The sequence below is a fragment of the Catharus ustulatus genome, chromosome 13 (genome assembly GCF_009819885.2).
Source record: "Catharus ustulatus isolate bCatUst1 chromosome 13, bCatUst1.pri.v2, whole genome shotgun sequence".
NCBI lineage: Eukaryota > Metazoa > Chordata > Aves > Passeriformes > Turdidae > Catharus > Catharus ustulatus.
The window spans coordinates 7,993,833-8,010,423 of NC_046233.1; the positions used below are offsets into that span (position 1 = coordinate 7,993,833).

General features: G+C 47.9%; 1 protein-coding gene across 18 annotated transcripts in view; it reads left to right on the plus strand.

Annotated features, from left to right (window-relative positions):
* CADPS (calcium dependent secretion activator) overlaps window positions 1-16,591 on the plus strand; it is a 204,919-nt gene that overhangs the window by 185,641 nt on the left and 2,687 nt on the right. For all 18 annotated transcript variants that reach the window (XM_033071283.1, XM_033071286.1, XM_033071294.1 and 15 more), the window contains one exon: window positions 16,214-16,318. In XM_033071283.1, coding sequence (XP_032927174.1) covers window positions 16,214-16,318 — 105 coding nt within the window. The remainder of the gene's footprint in view (window positions 1-16,213; window positions 16,319-16,591) is intronic.

The following is a 16,591-nucleotide window of genomic DNA, read 5'->3' on the forward strand; positions in this document are numbered from 1 at the left end:
GCTGTGTTCATCCATATTTGGGTAAAGGCAGGAGCAAGTGCTAAACTCCATTATTGAGCTCAGACAGAGCCCTGCAGCCTTTTGTCCCTCTCACCTAACCCAGGAAAGCAGCATGGTTGTGGGGTCTTTAAGCTCCTTTGGTCTCATTTTCCAAGGTCATTTTATGTACTAACTTAACCTCTTTAATAAGAAAGAGAAGAGGAATAATCAAAAATTGAATTTATGATGCTGAGTTGGACTTGATTTTGTTCCCTCTTCCCCCAGCATGGCAGGGGAGCAATCCTCTTAGCTGCAGTTTCTCCAGGCAATGAGATTATTAACACTTCCACAGCCAGGTCCTCAGCTGGTTTAGTGCAGTGGTGCTGGCTTGCCCCAGCCAGATCTCAGTCCAGTTTAGGCTGTTGTATGACAATAGGGACAGCAGTGGCAGCAAACAGCTTAAACCTGCCTGCAGGCAGGTCTTGTGCACTCAGTAAAGACACTCACAGTGTGGGGCTACATCTCCATTCTGCACAGTCCTGAGCAGTGCAGGAGCAGAGGTGCACAGTGCAAGGTTGTGTCACACATTCTGTGGAGTTTGAACTGCTGAGATATCCCTAATGCCTGCGTCCTGTCCTGTGTTTCCATTTATTCCCCACCTGTTTCCTCCCAGGAACAGAGGCTCCAGAGTGTGTTAGGCTATGTCCCAGGAGAAGCTGGGTTAATATGTCTTTTCTTGGCATTTGCTATGATTTCTTAGCTTAGAAACCATCTCTCTTCCCCTGCATTGCCTGACTTGCTCGTGCCTGCAGAACAGGATTCTGCTCTTTGGGACATACTGGTGTTTGTGGCAGCTTATTGTTATATTTCTGTGTGGTCTCTATGTTAATCCTCTTAATTCTGCAAATTAGTCAGGATGGGTTTTCCTGCCTCCCTGAAATAGAGTCATCTTAATTTTAAAAATCTGTATTCTTGGGATCATTGAATGAACAGATTGATCGTGGAGTTCTGCTGGTAATCAAAACCTAACTAGCTTTTTGGCAGTGCTGTTTACTGCAGAGTAACATGACTTATTTACTTGGCCTGGCTCACTAATTTGATAACATTTAAAGCTAAAACAGTGCAATAAGGCCCATTTATAGAGAGCAGTGGTAACAGAGGAATTTCAGAATAGCCGTAGCATCCGCTCCCTGCGCTCCTGTGCCTGGCTGGGTGCTTTGGGATTTAAACCCTATGGTCCTTTGCACACAGTGCAGAAGGGTCACAAACTCTATGTGGTGCCTGATAGGAAGAAAAATTTTATCCCTTTTTGCCCAGAGAGGGGAGCAGAGTTGACATGCGGAATGGAACTTTTTATAGGAACAATGAGGCAGAAGCAAGTGGGTGTATCTTAAACATGGGGAAATATCTTCAGAGTGATCTTGAGTCTTCAGACCAATCCTGCAAAATTCAGGTCCTCTTTGTCTTAGGTCACGCAGAATTTCATGGGATCAGAGTTTATGCATCCATCATTTTGTCTGAAAGCAGTGGGAGTTTTACTTGTGAGGGTTGTGCCCTTTGGCAGAAGTTATTCCTAGATCCATGTATGTGTGTATATCTTTACAAACAGCCTTAGATACTCACAGTATAGGTTTCAACCTGTCACAACATATGTGATCCAGAAAGTCTATGATTGACTAGTAGATAGTGTGAATGCCAACCTTTCTTCCACAAAAATTGGTAAACACTAATGTAAAACATAGGGTGACTATTTCCTCCCCAGCCACAGCGAGTAGCACACACACAAAAGGCTACTGAACATCGGGAGAGCTCCCCGAGATCCTGCGAATTCCAGCATCCTGATGCAGACCCTGAATAGCGCAGATGGCATTTTTCTCTCTGATGATTAATTCAATATCTTACCGAAAAAAACAAAAACATGCTTTTGATATGAGGGATCAAAACACCAAGAGAAGCTCCTAAGATTGCAAGGACCTAAAAAAAAATTAATTTATTTTTTTCCTCCTTGTACTTCTTGAAGACACCAGCCTGAGTAGAAGATAAGGATTAAAACAGATGTGCTTAGTGCTAGTTCATCTGCTTAAATCTAGCAGTCTCTGAGATCAGTGATTAAAAAGCCATCTCTAACTTTGATGAAATCCACTGCAATGGTAATTCTGTCTCTGATCGCTGTCTTATGGGCCTCATGTCTGCCTAAACCGGACATAGAAAACATTTCACTGGAGATGATACATGGATTATATGGGTCAATTATACACTTAATCTGCCTCCTGGAGATTAAGTGTGCATGGATTGACCCCGCGTATTTGGCTTGTCCTTGGCAGTTATCAGATCAGGAAGGTTGCCTTTACCAAAAAGTCTGGTAAGAACTTAATCACGCAGTGATAGCGCCCGCCGAGGTGGCAGCAGCCAGCGTGCTTTTTGCAGAAGGCAGTTTTACCACTTCACTGTCACTGTGAGTGCTCAGCTCCCTTGGTCTGTGGCACAGCCGGGATAGCAGACGGAGAATTTACTCCGGAAAAGAGAAATGCGTCCGTTCTTCTCTGCAAGACAGAAACAGCTCTTGGTCTTGATAGCAGGGTGGGATTAGCAGGGTCTGGCAGGTGTAGCAGGAAGGGCAGTGGGGAGAACAGGGCTTGCTCTGCCCTTGGCTGTCCTCAGTGCAGAGGAACAGTCACTCCAGGTCCTCTCATCAGCTAGAGCAGCCAGCATCTCCTTCCCACCACCTTCAGGGAGGCAAAAGCCCCTGGCTGAGGCTCCAGCATCAAGTCCTGTCCCTCAGACTCAGCTGAGTTGGCCTTTTAGGAAGCCCGAGAGATATCCCGAGGCAGATATTGCCTCTGGTGGATTTTGATGGATTTTAGGTTTCTTCCCTCAGGCCAGCAGGAGTGTTGGGGACATGGTGTAGGACTGTCCTCATGTTTCCAAAGCAGGCTGCACTTGCTGGTATCTGATTTCTAAATATCAGAGATAATAAGGATGCAGGACACTGTGTGAGTCTCCAGACTTCAGCAAAATCTTTATACACATTTCCAGGAGCCTGAGTAAGCATTTGTCACTGGAGGATCCACAAGCAGCTCAGCATATGTTTCAGTACCTAAATGTTAGAGCCTGATAGCACACCTGAGTATATTGAAAAAATACAAAACACAGTTAGATCAGTTAATTCAGCAAGTCCTCTGCAGACACTGAGGCATTAGCTTATTCTTAAAATCAAAGCTTTTGCCCTCAGCAGGGTTACTCACTTGAATTTTGGCAGCTCCTTCAAGGCATGCTTGCAGGATCGTGGCATTTCTTGCTAGACCGTAAGCCTTGCATGGCACAATCAAATGCCAAAAGAGAACCCTTCCCATCCTCCCTTCTCCTTCCCCTCTTCGATCTCAGAAGCCTGGTTGTGAGTCAGTGGAGCTACTCACAGTGAGTTAGAATTACTCACAGGAGGCCGGGTTGCAGGATCAGGGGAAGAACGGATATCAGGCTGCGCGCTGGGCTCCCATCTCGTATCTGCCTGTAGCCACACTCACCGCTTTCTCTTAGACAGACAACAACCTGTTTCCCTCCCACGCAGCTAGACTGCTCATTAGGGCACTAACTCTCTCCCACTCCCATCCTGATATGGCCTCCACAGAGCTATTTCTTCTGCGTTGTTTTTTCTTTTTTTTTTTCCCCTCTCTCCCCTTCCAGAGTGAGTTGTGAAATGAAGACAATTAGGCACACTGATCCCAAGGGATTGCAGCTTACTTTTCCCTCCCTGTGCATCTTTGGAGGAGCCAGAGCCACGCAGCTTTTGCTGTCCTTTGCTGGCTTGGCAAGGCTCAGACCTGGACCTGGAGCTGATGTCACTGGAGGACTTCTGCTGGGAAAAATCATAAAATTGTGGTGGCAGTTGTCACTGTATCTTCTAGGGGACAAATTCTCTTTGTCCAGAGGGGGCATAGAGTGCACTGTCCTTCTGCAGCCTCTTTTTCTCCCCATGTGCCCTCTTGGAGTCACACGAGAGTGGGGAGAGGAGCTTAGCACTGATAGCACTCCTCAGAGCCAGCCCTTGTCCTCTGATACTCCCCTCTGTGAGCTTCACACGGCCCAGGCATGCCCTGGGCACATGGCCTCCTGCTCCCCCTCAGCAAGGCTTCTTTCCTCAAGTGCTCATTTAAGTAGGCTCCATTTAATTTATTTTAGGGAGAGTCTTAATAAAATAAATCCTAGATCTGTCACTGGATTTTACATGCTTGAAAGGGGTTTTTTTCCCTCCTAAATGTCTTTATCAGAACAGCTTTTCGTGTTCCAGTAGACATTTGGTTGAAGACAGTTAATTTGATTTCTTTTCCAGAGGAGATTTTCCATTAATCATTCTAAGAAGGCAGACTGATTGCTCCGTTACGTTAAGGTCAGCATAGGCTTGCTAACATCATCTGCACCGTGCTTTTGAGCGTCAGAGATCTGTGTTTTGGGGCTGGCACTGAGAGAAAGATCATTCATTTCCTGGTAGATGTGAGTAGACAAGGTTTTGGGGAAGCAGGAGCACGGAACCCTCCATCCAGAGAGAACCTTTTTCTGAGCTCTCTGCACATCTCTAACTGCAGACGAGTTACGGTGCGCTAAGTTGAAGAGGTTGTAGCTAACCGGAGCCGCAGTGCCGGGGCCATCAGGAGCGGAGCGCGGGGCTGCGCTCCAGCTGCGGGCAGCGGTGCGGGGCGTGGGAAGGGCCGGGAGCCCGCAGGTGTGCGGGGCTGACCCGGCCCCGGCTTTGCTCCCTGCCTCCAGGCTGTGCACAGAGCCTTTGCACTCCCGGAGCACGCAGGGGAGAGCCCCAGCGCGGACAATGACGAATTGTCTGATTTCCAGCAGCGCCTTCAATCCATCTTTTCCTTTTCTCGCCCTGCATCCCAGCCCTACACAATCGCTGCTCAGCCCTCGCCAGCCAGCGGTGCGTGCCGGATTAGCCGTCCCAGGTCATTTTGTTTCTCTTGATCTGCGGCTCTTTCCTTTCCCGGTGCTCCCTTAAGCCTCGCCCTGGATGTATGATATCAGCATTCAAAAATGCCTGGTGGGATCGGGCAGGCAGCGCGCTGCGCCCCGTGTTTAACCCCACAAAGAACCAAGGGAGCTGCTGCAATCAGGGCCGAGATGTCCAGGCAGCCTCTAGCTATTTTTTTTTTTTTGAATTTACAAGCTATAAAATAACCAGATAAAGTTTGTCAAGTCCCACTTCATGACAGCTTCCAATTTAAACTGATAACAAGTATAATGAAAGTATTATAGCATGCATTGCTGTTCATCTTACTGAGCAACTGTGCAGCCAGTTTTATCCTCACTGCCTCACACTAACAGGGCTCTGGAATCAGGACAGAAAAATAGCAGTTGTGTGGATATTATGTTTTTCTAGGCTGCTTTATATAGAAACTCAGATTTTAACATGTCAACTTCATTTCTTTTTTGAAAAATGGAAATAAGCAGAGAATATTTTATAGGTTAAAAATGTATTTCTGAACAAGCATCCATACAGGAGTGGTTCTCTGTTTGTGTGTCTTTATAGATTTTTATGCAGGAGCTCTTTGATTTAGGGAAAGGGAGGTCTGCAAATTCTTGCAGAGCAGCAGGTTTTTGGGGATTTAATTTGGCAGTTCCTAGTGAATGCTGTGCATTTTGCAGAGCTGTATCTGCAGTGAAGGAGGGAGAGCTCAGCACCCAGAGCCCACCTGGTGGTGTGCCCAGGCACCCACTCTGTGTGCAGGGATATGGGATGCTCCATGCCAGCACAGCCTGGAAATGCAGGGTCTCCAGTTCAGGGGTTCATGTAGGCAGGACAGGCTTTACCTGTTACCTAAAGGGAGCATTTTCTGGAGGTGTATAATTCAGTGTATGAACAGGACTAGGACTGGCTGGTCTCAGAGAGGAAATGAGGCACCTGCTGAGGCACTCAGCCTGCAAACCTAACAGGTTTAAGCATGGGATGTCCCTGGTTTGAGGACACTGTGGATGGGACAGAAGGTTTGGGTGGCAGCCTGCTTCCTTCTCAGGTCACTGTGAGCACCAGCTCCTGTGCTCCCTGCCATGAACCAGTAGTTGTTTGCACAGGGGTCTGTCCTGCAGTTTTCTGTGCCTGCTGCCCTCCATCCAGCCCTGACCAGCACATGGCCTGGCGGGTGTGCCCTCCTCAGAGTGAGTGCAGCAGCAGCACATGGCTGGGATGGATTCAGAGATGATCTGTGCGTGGGCTGGCGTTGGTGTTTGCTCACAGCAAACCCCAGCAGGCTGGAACCAGGACATCCCTGGCTGTAGGACGAGAGGAGCCAGCACTGTGGTTGCTTTTTCCATGAGATTCTCCCCAGAGCAGAAGGGGTGTCACTGGCACATTCACTTCTGCCAGGGATGTGAGTGTATGGCTCTTTGCTAGGCAGAGACTTCGGTGTCTGGCTAGCAGAGCAGAGCAGAGCAGCCAGACATGCAGCTCAGGGCCACCAGAATGAGTGCAAGGCATCAGAGTAGTTCCTGCCCCCTGAAGGAGCAGGAAGGTTGCAGATCCCTTTCTGGCTGTGTCCCTCCTGTGGGAAGCCTTTGCCTGTGTGCTGAGGGTTCACAGATCTGCCTGCAAAGCCGCTGAGGGCTGGCACAAACAAACCTGTACCCACAGCAGTGTGTGGAGTTGCACCAGCTGCACATGCTGTGTGCAGTCACTGGTGTTACTGGTTTGTGCAGCATCAAGAGCAGGGACAATTAGGGATGAGCTTCTTGGGCACATGTATTTGTTGGGAACCTTGGACCTCCCCGTCCCCTCTGAAAAGGAATAAAATTTTGGGTTAAAATGTTGGCCTCCCTCCCATTAACACCTGTGGCACCGACCTGCCGAGCCCCACCGGGTCCAAGCTGCAGCCAATTAAGGGTGAGGCAGCAGCCCGAGCACACCCTGGAGCGAGATCCCCGAGCAGTGGGTGCTCTCAGGTGCCATATGTACTGCAAAGAGCGTGCGGCACTTCCACGCGCCGGGGTCTGCGCTCTGTGCTCCCTCTCAGCGCTCTTCCCCGTTGGAAGGCAGAGCTCTTACGCCATTCAAAGTTGTTTTGTAGTTTATTTTTGGGAAAGGGGGGGAAAAAAATAATGTAATTCGGTGATGCCATTTGCATCCTAGACAGATGATGAGTTGCTCTGGCTAGCAGCTTAACCCTATTAGGCAACGTTAGGGACTGTGACTTTATTAAATAATAATACAAATTATTTTCATATCAAGACCCTTTGACTTTGTAACTTCCTCGTATTGGTACGTTGTCAACAAGAATGAAATTTCTTAGTTAAGGAATATAAAATAGAGTAAAAGGCATCCAGAATTCACAGCTCTGGGGTGGATGTTGAACAACACGCTGTGCGTACTTGCAGTGATAGCATTATAGTGGTACATAAAATACCAGGGAAAAAAGTATTTTTGCTTCAGTAATACCTCAGTGTGTGTGTGACCTGGGAGACTTATTCACAAGGCTTTGGTAGAACAAGGTCAAAATTTTATTTAAAAAAAAAAAAGACCCCAAGGTTTCGAGGGATTTTTCTCAAATTGTTAGCACTTTGCTGGATCTCTAGACTCTAACGTGGAGTTTTAGAGAAGGTTTAGTTGTGAAAATGAATGTCATGTTGCCTGCTGTGAGGACCACTCGCCCAGAGCCCTGCTGAGCACAGCTAACAGAGGCTTGGCTCACAGGGGAGAGGTGCAGACGTGGGGTCCCCGGTTTGGCAAAGGGGTCACGAATCAATCCCAAACGCTGACGGTTTGTGCATGCGGCTCCTGAATGTACCAAGACAAAGACCCTGCAGAGAATTAAAATTAGCACAGTGAAAACTGTCACCAAAACTTTAGATTTATTTTCTGAAAAATATTTTCCAAAGGGTCTGAATTTGGGGGTGAATCACCTTTCTACCAGCAACCCAAGGGCTGCCTGAAGCCCTCCCAGTGCTCTGCCATGTGCTGTGGAGCTACACTGCCAGAACTACTTTTGATGTTGGCTTTTCATACCTAACTTAAAGAATTATGTGCCATGGAAAAGCTGCCTAATGACCGGACAGCATTATTATCTGGCATGCAGCAGCATAGCAGGACGATAACTATTTATTTACTCTTTGTGGATAATGTTCTGTTATTTTCTAGTCTTTGGCAATAGCAAGAGAGCATCTGATATATACAATATTGGTGTGTATCCAATTGTTTGTGAACATCCCAAGTTTTGAAACATGGTTGTGAGAGAGGAATATAAGCTTAAGCTTGAAAGGCTAAAAAGCAGAAAGCCCCACACGTAAATGCTATTATACACTTAATGAGGCAGGGTTTAAAAAAAAAAATCAGCCACACAAGTTGGTTTTATCAAAGAAAATGTATAAATAACAACCAGTGATTCAGAGTGCCTCACAAAGGGAAAAGCAGGGACGGGAAGCTAGCACTTCACTTGTGGCATTCAGATAATAGTATTTACTACACTAATCTTTTGGGCTTAGCAATTGACAATCAATATATTATTATCAGCAAGCGTTAATGCAAACAAAAAGCTTCTATTTCTTTTTTTAACTGTGTTCCCTTAAGTCCCTTAAATTTAATTAAAACCAGACAGCTCTCCTTCTAGTACAAATTAGAGTTAAAATCATATTAAATATTTGTTCCACGGGAAAACAAAAGTGTCAGCTTGTGCTACCAGGTTTGGCTGTTTCTTTTTTTTCCTCTTTTTTTTTTTTTTTTTTTTTTTTTACACACAGAGGGGAAAAAAAAATACCAGCTACTCAAAGTTAAAATAAAGTCTCTCTCCCTCCCTCCCCGTCTCCCAAGACTACTGTCTATAACATGTTGTTCCTTATAGAAAGTGGGATATGGTGGCATTTGCTTGATTAACTTGCTCGACAAAAGTGACAGCTGCTGTGGGTGCATGTAGCTAAGCTGCACAGCGCAGTTCCGCCTTTGTACATCTGTCAGCAAAAAAGGAGGAATAAAGAGTGAAAAGAGACAAATTGGTCCCAAAAGGCAATCCATTCAACTCAGGAGGTTTGCTCTATTCAAGCACTCGCTGGGAATCTCAAGTGCTAGGTAGCTTATTCAATTTCATTCATTCTTTAGAATGAGCCCTGAAGTGTTTAATTTCTTATTCTGTTGAATAAAAGGGGAGCTTTTTTTTTTTATTGGAAGCATTAATTGTAAGACTAGCTGATCAATGCCTGCAATATTAACTCATTGCTTATTTTATGGTTAACCGTGTGCTCCGAGAGCCGCAGCCGCTAAACTTATTTCTGTAATGTGGGCAATGTCACACCGATTTCTGTGCTGCTGGAAAACCTGGGCACTCATGGCAATGTCATTCTCAGTGCCCTGAGCCTTGTGCCCTGCCCAGCTTGGGGGAATGGTTGAAATCCTTGGCAGGTGTAAATCGAAAGAGTCGCTGGGTCATTATCGGTGCCACCCATGGCTGCGGCCAGGACACGACTGAGCCAGATGCTCTTTGCCTGGGGGCTCAGCCCTGAGCCCACTGCAGGTTTGGCCCTCTGTGCTGGAGGAGGTTCTATAGCTTCAAATGCTGAGCTGCCTTTGGGTGGTTCTTTGGTCCCCAGCGAAGGGCAGGGCAGGGGAGCCCATCAGGAGGGCTCTGTGAAGTAATAGCCAGAGCACGGTGTGGATTTTGTTGAGTAGTGGCAAAGAAAGTGGATGGATGGATGGATGGATGGATGGATGGATGGATGGATGGATGGATGGATGGATGGGATGGGGTTTGCTGCAGGTCTCTTCTTGCCATCCAGAAAACACATGATTGCAGGGGAGAGATGTGCCTCTTCCTTCTTCATTGTGTGGTAGAAGTTCCATGTCAGTCTCCTCATTGACACTGGGGACCAGAATTATGTTTGTGCTTGAGTGCCTGTGGCTCTTCACCCACCTCAGCTCTGCCACCTCCTCCTCCAGGGCCACTGCCATGTATCTTAAGCATTTCAGACACACTCTTGTCACCAAGTGTGTCACCCTGCCCCTGCTCCATCCCCTCTCTCCCAGCCTGGGATGCAGCACATCTTCTGCAGCAACACAAAACTCGACTTTCCAAAACAGCCTGAAAAACAGCCGGGCTCAGCTCTGCCAGCCTGGCCAAGACCTTGCTAGCAGTGCCTGGGGGCAAGACAAGAGTCACATTCCATCCCACCACTGTCCTCATCCACATCCAGCATCCCATCCAGCATTGTGTAAGATGCTGTGTGTGTTCTTGCTGGGAACACCTCTTTATTTCTGACAGACAAGAGTAGGAACTGCCCTGGCTGTGAGGCTCTGTGCTTTGGGCTTGCCATCTTTACCAAGTTTTTGGAACAGCAATGACTGTCTGGAACCAACAGTGAAAGAAACTTTGAGGGTGGTGGAGAGAAACATTTTGGTAGCCACAGAAGAGTGGATGGACAAGAATGATCCTTCCATGGCTGCCATAGGGCGATCTGGGCTTTGGATTGCAGGGCTGCAGCCAGTTCTGGTGTACAGACGTGGCTGTGCTACTGGGCACACTGAGAGTGAAGGAAGGAAGGAATGCCTGGGGCTGGCAGGCTGCTCCTGAAGAGTTCCTGCTCCCACTCTCCACGAGTCCTCCTCCAGCACTGGCAGCTGTGTGCCCAGGGCTGGTCCCCAGGCAGCATGTCCCTGCACTGCTGGGGCTGCATCCCTGCCTTCCCTGTGGAGATGGCACCTGCTCAGGGGAGGTGGCTGCCGTGAGTGCTTGTGACAATGCCGAACACCCAGTCTGATCTCAGGGCCACCCAGGACTGGGATGGACACAGCTCTGTCAGCTGTCACCTACTGTCAGCAGTTGTAAATCATCACAGCCCCACTGTGCCTTCCACCAGCTGAGCTTCTGGCCCATTGGACAGGGATGCAAATACCAGAAACAAAGAGTTGGTAGTTTTATTTCTTTTTTTTTCCTTTTCTTTTTTTTTTTTTTTTCTGGCTGATCAAATCTCTTTGAGCTGTTGCCTGAGAGCAGGTTCAGTTTCCCTTTGGAAAATAAGACTCACAGTCAGCCTCTTCCTCCTTCCCTTCCCACCTCAGTGGTCCCCTCACTTCGTGCTGGCCAGCTCAGGGATGCTGTGGTGGCGTCTGCCCAGCATCCAGTTCCTCATCCTTGAAACACCTTGAATCCAAGGGTTCATTTCAAAGCTGCCTTTCAGCATTTCTAAACAAGCCCATGTCCCAGACAAAGAGAGGGAGCCAGCCAGCATTCGGAGCCTCTTTGTGCAGTGTGTGTCACAGTTTTAAATAGATTTGCCCTGCTTGGATTGGTTCTGGTTGGAAAGCGAGTACTGAAATGAGAGGTCATAGGGGAGAGTTACTATGGTAATTGAGTAGTATCACCAGTAGTTTTGCTCTTATGAGCATTAAAGCACATAATAATAGACAAACAACAGTGGTTAAAGCAAGCAGGTAGGATTACTATGTTCTTTTGTCAGAAGTATATAATGTCTTGTAGTCAGTTTTAAAGACTTCTCAACCCCAAATCCACCCAGCAGTCACCTGCTGAGTAATTTTGTATGCCTAATCTCTAGCCCTTAACTACAAGCTTTCTGCTAATTTGAGGCAAATGGGTATTTTTGACACTAAATAGGGCAGTAAAGAATCCCTGACCTAGAAAAACTCCGTTCCAAGGCACTGAGAGCAGAAAAATATTCTTTCAGCATCCTTGTGAGACCTTTGGAATGACATAAAATAGCTTTGACTAAACTGTGTTGCAGCCTTCGATTAATGGTTTGCAGAAACTTGCTGAACATCCCTACTACAACTTCCCCCATAAAACTTGTCACTTCAGATTGCCATCAGCCACCACAACAATAATCATTTCATGCCTATTGCTAATTGCAAGCACAGCTGAGGCTCAGCAGGGTGCTCTTGCACAGTCCCAGGCCTTTATACCAGCCTCAATCTGTTGTATGGCACTTGTTCACACACAAAAAAACTACCAGTAAAGGCAGAAAGAGGCAGAGTCACAGGTTCCTTGTAATCCCTCTGCTACCCTGCTGACAACCCAGCCCTATAAGCATTCCTGGTTTTGTCCCACTCTTTACAAAAGCTGAAGTGACCTTAAGCTACTAGTATGTAAGCTTTTGAATGAAGAATACAGCTCCTTCAGGTGCCTTAAGAAGCAGTGTTGCATCTGGCTTACGAGATTCTGTTTGCAGCACTCCTGGGGTGAGCTGTGGCTTCCTGTAACATGTAAAATATGAGTGTGAACTCAAGGTTCATGGCAAGGAACAGGAGGTCATGCTTCCATTCAGCTCACACCAAAGAGAACGGGGGTTTGCAGATGTTCCTGGGTGTGTGTAATGACACCACCTCCCAGAAAGCACAGGAACCCAGCACAGGGCTGGGTTTTGATAAAATGTGCCACATTCAGTGTGCTACTTGCAGATTTATTCATACCAATTTCTACAATTTATGTATTCAGAGACAAACTTGCTATTTCAGGAACTTATTGATCATGTTTTTGCATTCAAAAAAAAAGAAAAAAGAAAAAAAAAAAGGGCAGAGAGCTGGGGAGCAAGGAAGTTTATTTGGGGTGTTGGATGGGCAGCCATAGAAGTGCAAACTCTTGTAATGCTCCAGCTCCTCTAATACCCATCCTGGTGCATGGCTCACCTCATCTACCCAGCCTAGCACCCAGCAGTGAGGGTTGCTGTGAAAGACAGGACAGGAAAACGAATCTGAGAGAGGGACTGAATTCCTGTCTGTACAAATACAGTACCTGCTTGCAGTGACTGGGCTCTGGTAGTGTCTGCATTTCCTCTGCTGGGGCTGGGTCATGGTGTACAGCCATGGGGCTGTGGTTTGCCTCTGCCAGAGCCCTGCTCCCTTCCCTGCTGGCATCCTGCTGGATGAGTGGCACCATCATGGATCCATGAGGATGCAGGCTCCACAGCCTGTCCCCTCCCTGTGCCCCCAGACTGAGTGTAAATTGTCCCCTAGGTGAGGGACTGGGATGCCAGCAGCACCAGTAATATATGTGTACCACAGTGAGTTACATGTGGGGTTTTGTCCATGGGCCTGGACCATCAGTGAGGTCTATTTGCTCTTTACAACCAGGCATGAGGAGATTTTTGCAGAAAATATATTTATGGTATTTACTTTGGTGTGCCCATGCCACAGCTGTGCCGTGGCTCCAGAAATGTGCCTGAAATGTGTTGCAAACCCCTTGGCAGAGCCCCAAAGTTCAGTATTTGGGCTGTGGCTTCTGCACCCTGTCTTTGGGGACAAGCCACAAGGCTGGAGCTGGATCCTGAAGAGGACCCTGTGTCCCCAGCATGAACCCCACTGCCCCTGAGGGGATGACAGACCCCCCTTGGGGAAAGCAAGGTGGCCAGTGTCCCCACAGGACCACTCTGTGCTCTTTTGTCTGAGGTGAATACGTTTCTGTTTAGGAGCATTTGGCTTTTTTGTTGTTTTTTTTAATAATATAGTCATATGCAAATGTTATCTTCTTTGGTAGGTTAGTCATGAATCAGAGGGCTTATGCGTCTTATAGCACATCAACACTAGCGATAGCTAAAGGGAACATTTAATTTATGGGCTAACTTATTTTTATGAATATGCAGGGCTTAAATTCAGCAGTTGGTGTGTGCTCCATGAAGTGACGTGACGGTTTTGTGTATCAAGATCAATGAATTAGACTTTGTCTTTTTTTCATACAGCAGAAAGTCTTGGGAGTAAGTTGGCTTTGAGAAAGAGAGCTCCTTTCATGCAGCCGAGCGCTACGCCTGGCTGAGCCCTTGTCAGCCAGTGCTCCAGAGGAGAGGGGTGCCACTCACATTTGGCTCCAAGAATTTGCTGCTCCCCAGAACCCAGTGTGTTGGAAGTGCCCTCCAGAAACACAGAAAAAACATTTCATTTTTCTTGCTCTGAAGGTCTCGCAGCGGCAGTCACCTTGCCAATAACCTCCAGGCAGAGGTTATAATTTCTGTTTGGGATCACATAGCTGTGGGTGTGTGTGGCGTGGGACAGACAGAAATGGCAGGACCTGCCCCTGCCAGGGACTTCTCATCTCCTGCAGAGTTGACACAAACACCCAGCAGATCGTTCTGTGGAGGATGGGAGGCGGCAGGGGAAGGCAGAGGGCGTGTGTGTGTAACACAGAGTTGTGCTCTTCCTCTGGGGGCTCCGATTTGAAGAGGTGGCAGAAGGGGAAGGAGGTGTTTGGCTGACCTGGGCATCCATGTGCCAGCATAGCCCTGGGTCACAGCTAATGTCACCCAAGAGCATGACTCAGTTAAGCACTGATTGCAGAAAAGCAGCTTCATGAACATTAACAGTTTCTCTGTTTTGCCCGCGTGGGTCTGCAGCATTTCATGGGAGCCCAGGCAGATCCCTGTGACAGCAATTGCTCTGTGCCACCCAACACCAGCTGGCTGCTGGCTGTCCTGGGTCGGGTACCTGGGATCCTCAGGGGATGTCCAGGGACACTCTGACTTCTCATACCAGTCTGAGGGATTGGAAGGTATGAAGCCCCACCAGACCTTCATGTCCTACGCTCATCAGGTCCAGACCAGCTACCCAGATTGCTTCACTCACTGTTCAACCCCAGCCTGATGCCAGGACCTCAGGTGACAGCTGAGAGCTCCTGCTTGCCAGTCTCAATTAGTCTCATGCAAGCTCTTGCCAGCTCTCTGTCCTGGAGATGAAGGGTCAGCAGAATCTCTGCCACAGGTTGCTCAAGGTGCAAGCATTGAGCATGAGGTCACCACATGCCATTTTTTCGGTGACTCTTTCATCTCCTTATTTCCTCCCTTTTTTGAAGAGGTGCTGTAGAGGAACAATCATTGGAGTTGGGGGGAAAATCCTTCCTGTGCAGCTCCTGGGTGTGCTGCTGCACATTCGGAGAGGTGTGCTGAGAACACGTTTTTGTGGTGCAGGGCTGGCTTAGCTTAGACTCATTTGTTTGCTTTGGTGAGCCTCATGCCACCTTGTGGGTGCCAGTGTGAAAGGATAGAGGGTAACAAATCACTGGCCTGTTTTGCAATTACAGAATGTTCAGTGGTCTCCATTCCCCTGCTGCACCAGCAGCTTCTGCAGCCAGCAGGAAAAGGGCACGATCTGTGTCAGAGACCCCCGATCCGAGGGGGCAGTGAGGGGGGCAGCAAGACCTGACTTGGACTGGTGTGAGGTTTCAGGCTCGTTGGGAGGCTGCTGCATCCCAAACTAACTTGGATGGTGTTCTATCAGGGTTTTCATAAACTGGTCTGGTGGGGTTCCTTTAGTATTTTATCTGGTTCTAGATTAATTGCCTCTGCTCTGCAGTGTGGGATTTGATCTCTGTGTAAGAGAGATAAAAGTGGGGTGCAAATGTGCATACAGAGGTGTGATGGGTTTTTGCCTGCTTTGTAACCACCCCTTGTGCTGAGCACCGTGGGGAGGTTTTGTGGTTCCCCACCACCCCCCAGCCCCAGCTTTTCCTCCTCTCGAGGGCTCGCTGCTCATCTGTGTGGCATCAGACATGCCATGTCAGCCCTGCATGAGCAGGGCTCTGATCCACAGCCCACCAGAGCCTTCCTGCACTGCGGGGATGGCAGGCTGCTGCCACACTGCTGCGAGCCTTTTTCACAGACAACAGCACAATTTCAGCCCCTGGAGGGGCCCTGTGAGTTCAGTAGCTTGAAACAAGCTGATTTCTTTGCTGCTTTTCCATCTTTCATAACTGTGAGGGTGAGACCAGAGCACTTCCCACACAGCCTGGGCAGGAACCTGTAGGTGCTTACACCAGCATCCTTCCCAAACCTTGCCCTGCATGAGCCTCCCCTCTGCTCACCCTTGGGGACCCAGACTCTTCCTGTGGCTGCTTATGATTGAATTTGAAGATGGTAAGTACCCTGAGTGTGGGATTAACATCCTTAAAGGCAGGACTGTGCTCTCACTGTGGGGGAAACAGGTTAAAACATGGCTCGAGCTAAACACACATCTCTGCTGGCAATTGCCATCAATGCCAAAATACAATTTCAAAACCTTGTGCCACTACTGGTGGTAGCTGGTACTGGTACCCTCCCAATAAGTTTATTGTTGTTGTTATTAAAATTTAAAAGCTCTTGCATGGAAATTCTGTGTAAGAGCAGATGCCTGTCTCCCCTCCCAGTCTGTGCCCCACCACGAGCGGGCTGGCAGGTGGCAAAGGTGGATGTGAGGGGATGCTGGGGGCACAGGAGTCAGTCAGGGCATGGCACTCAGCCCTGCTGTGGGTGCTGGAGAAGTCTGTCTCTCTTGCAGCAATGGTACACCAGCTCCATGAGTGTTGTGTGCACTTGGCTGACAGACCGCATGGACCTGCAGCTCCACATCTACCAACTGAAAACTCTCATTAGGATAGTAAAGGTAAGCACCAGTGCCCAGTGTGGCTGTGCCTGCCTGTGTGGGGCACGTGCTCTTAGGCACACTCACTGGCAGATAAATTAAGGATTCATTAAAATTCTTTAAAATAATTAAGATAGCTATGTCTATGGCAGGTAGCACTGGATGAACAGGAACTTTAAATGCACAGAGATGTAAAAGACAGGTGTGTAAATAACAACAAAATAACTCCTTGCATTAAAAACAAAACCCAAACTCTCTTGCTATTTGACCTTTTCATGGACAGATTCACTAATC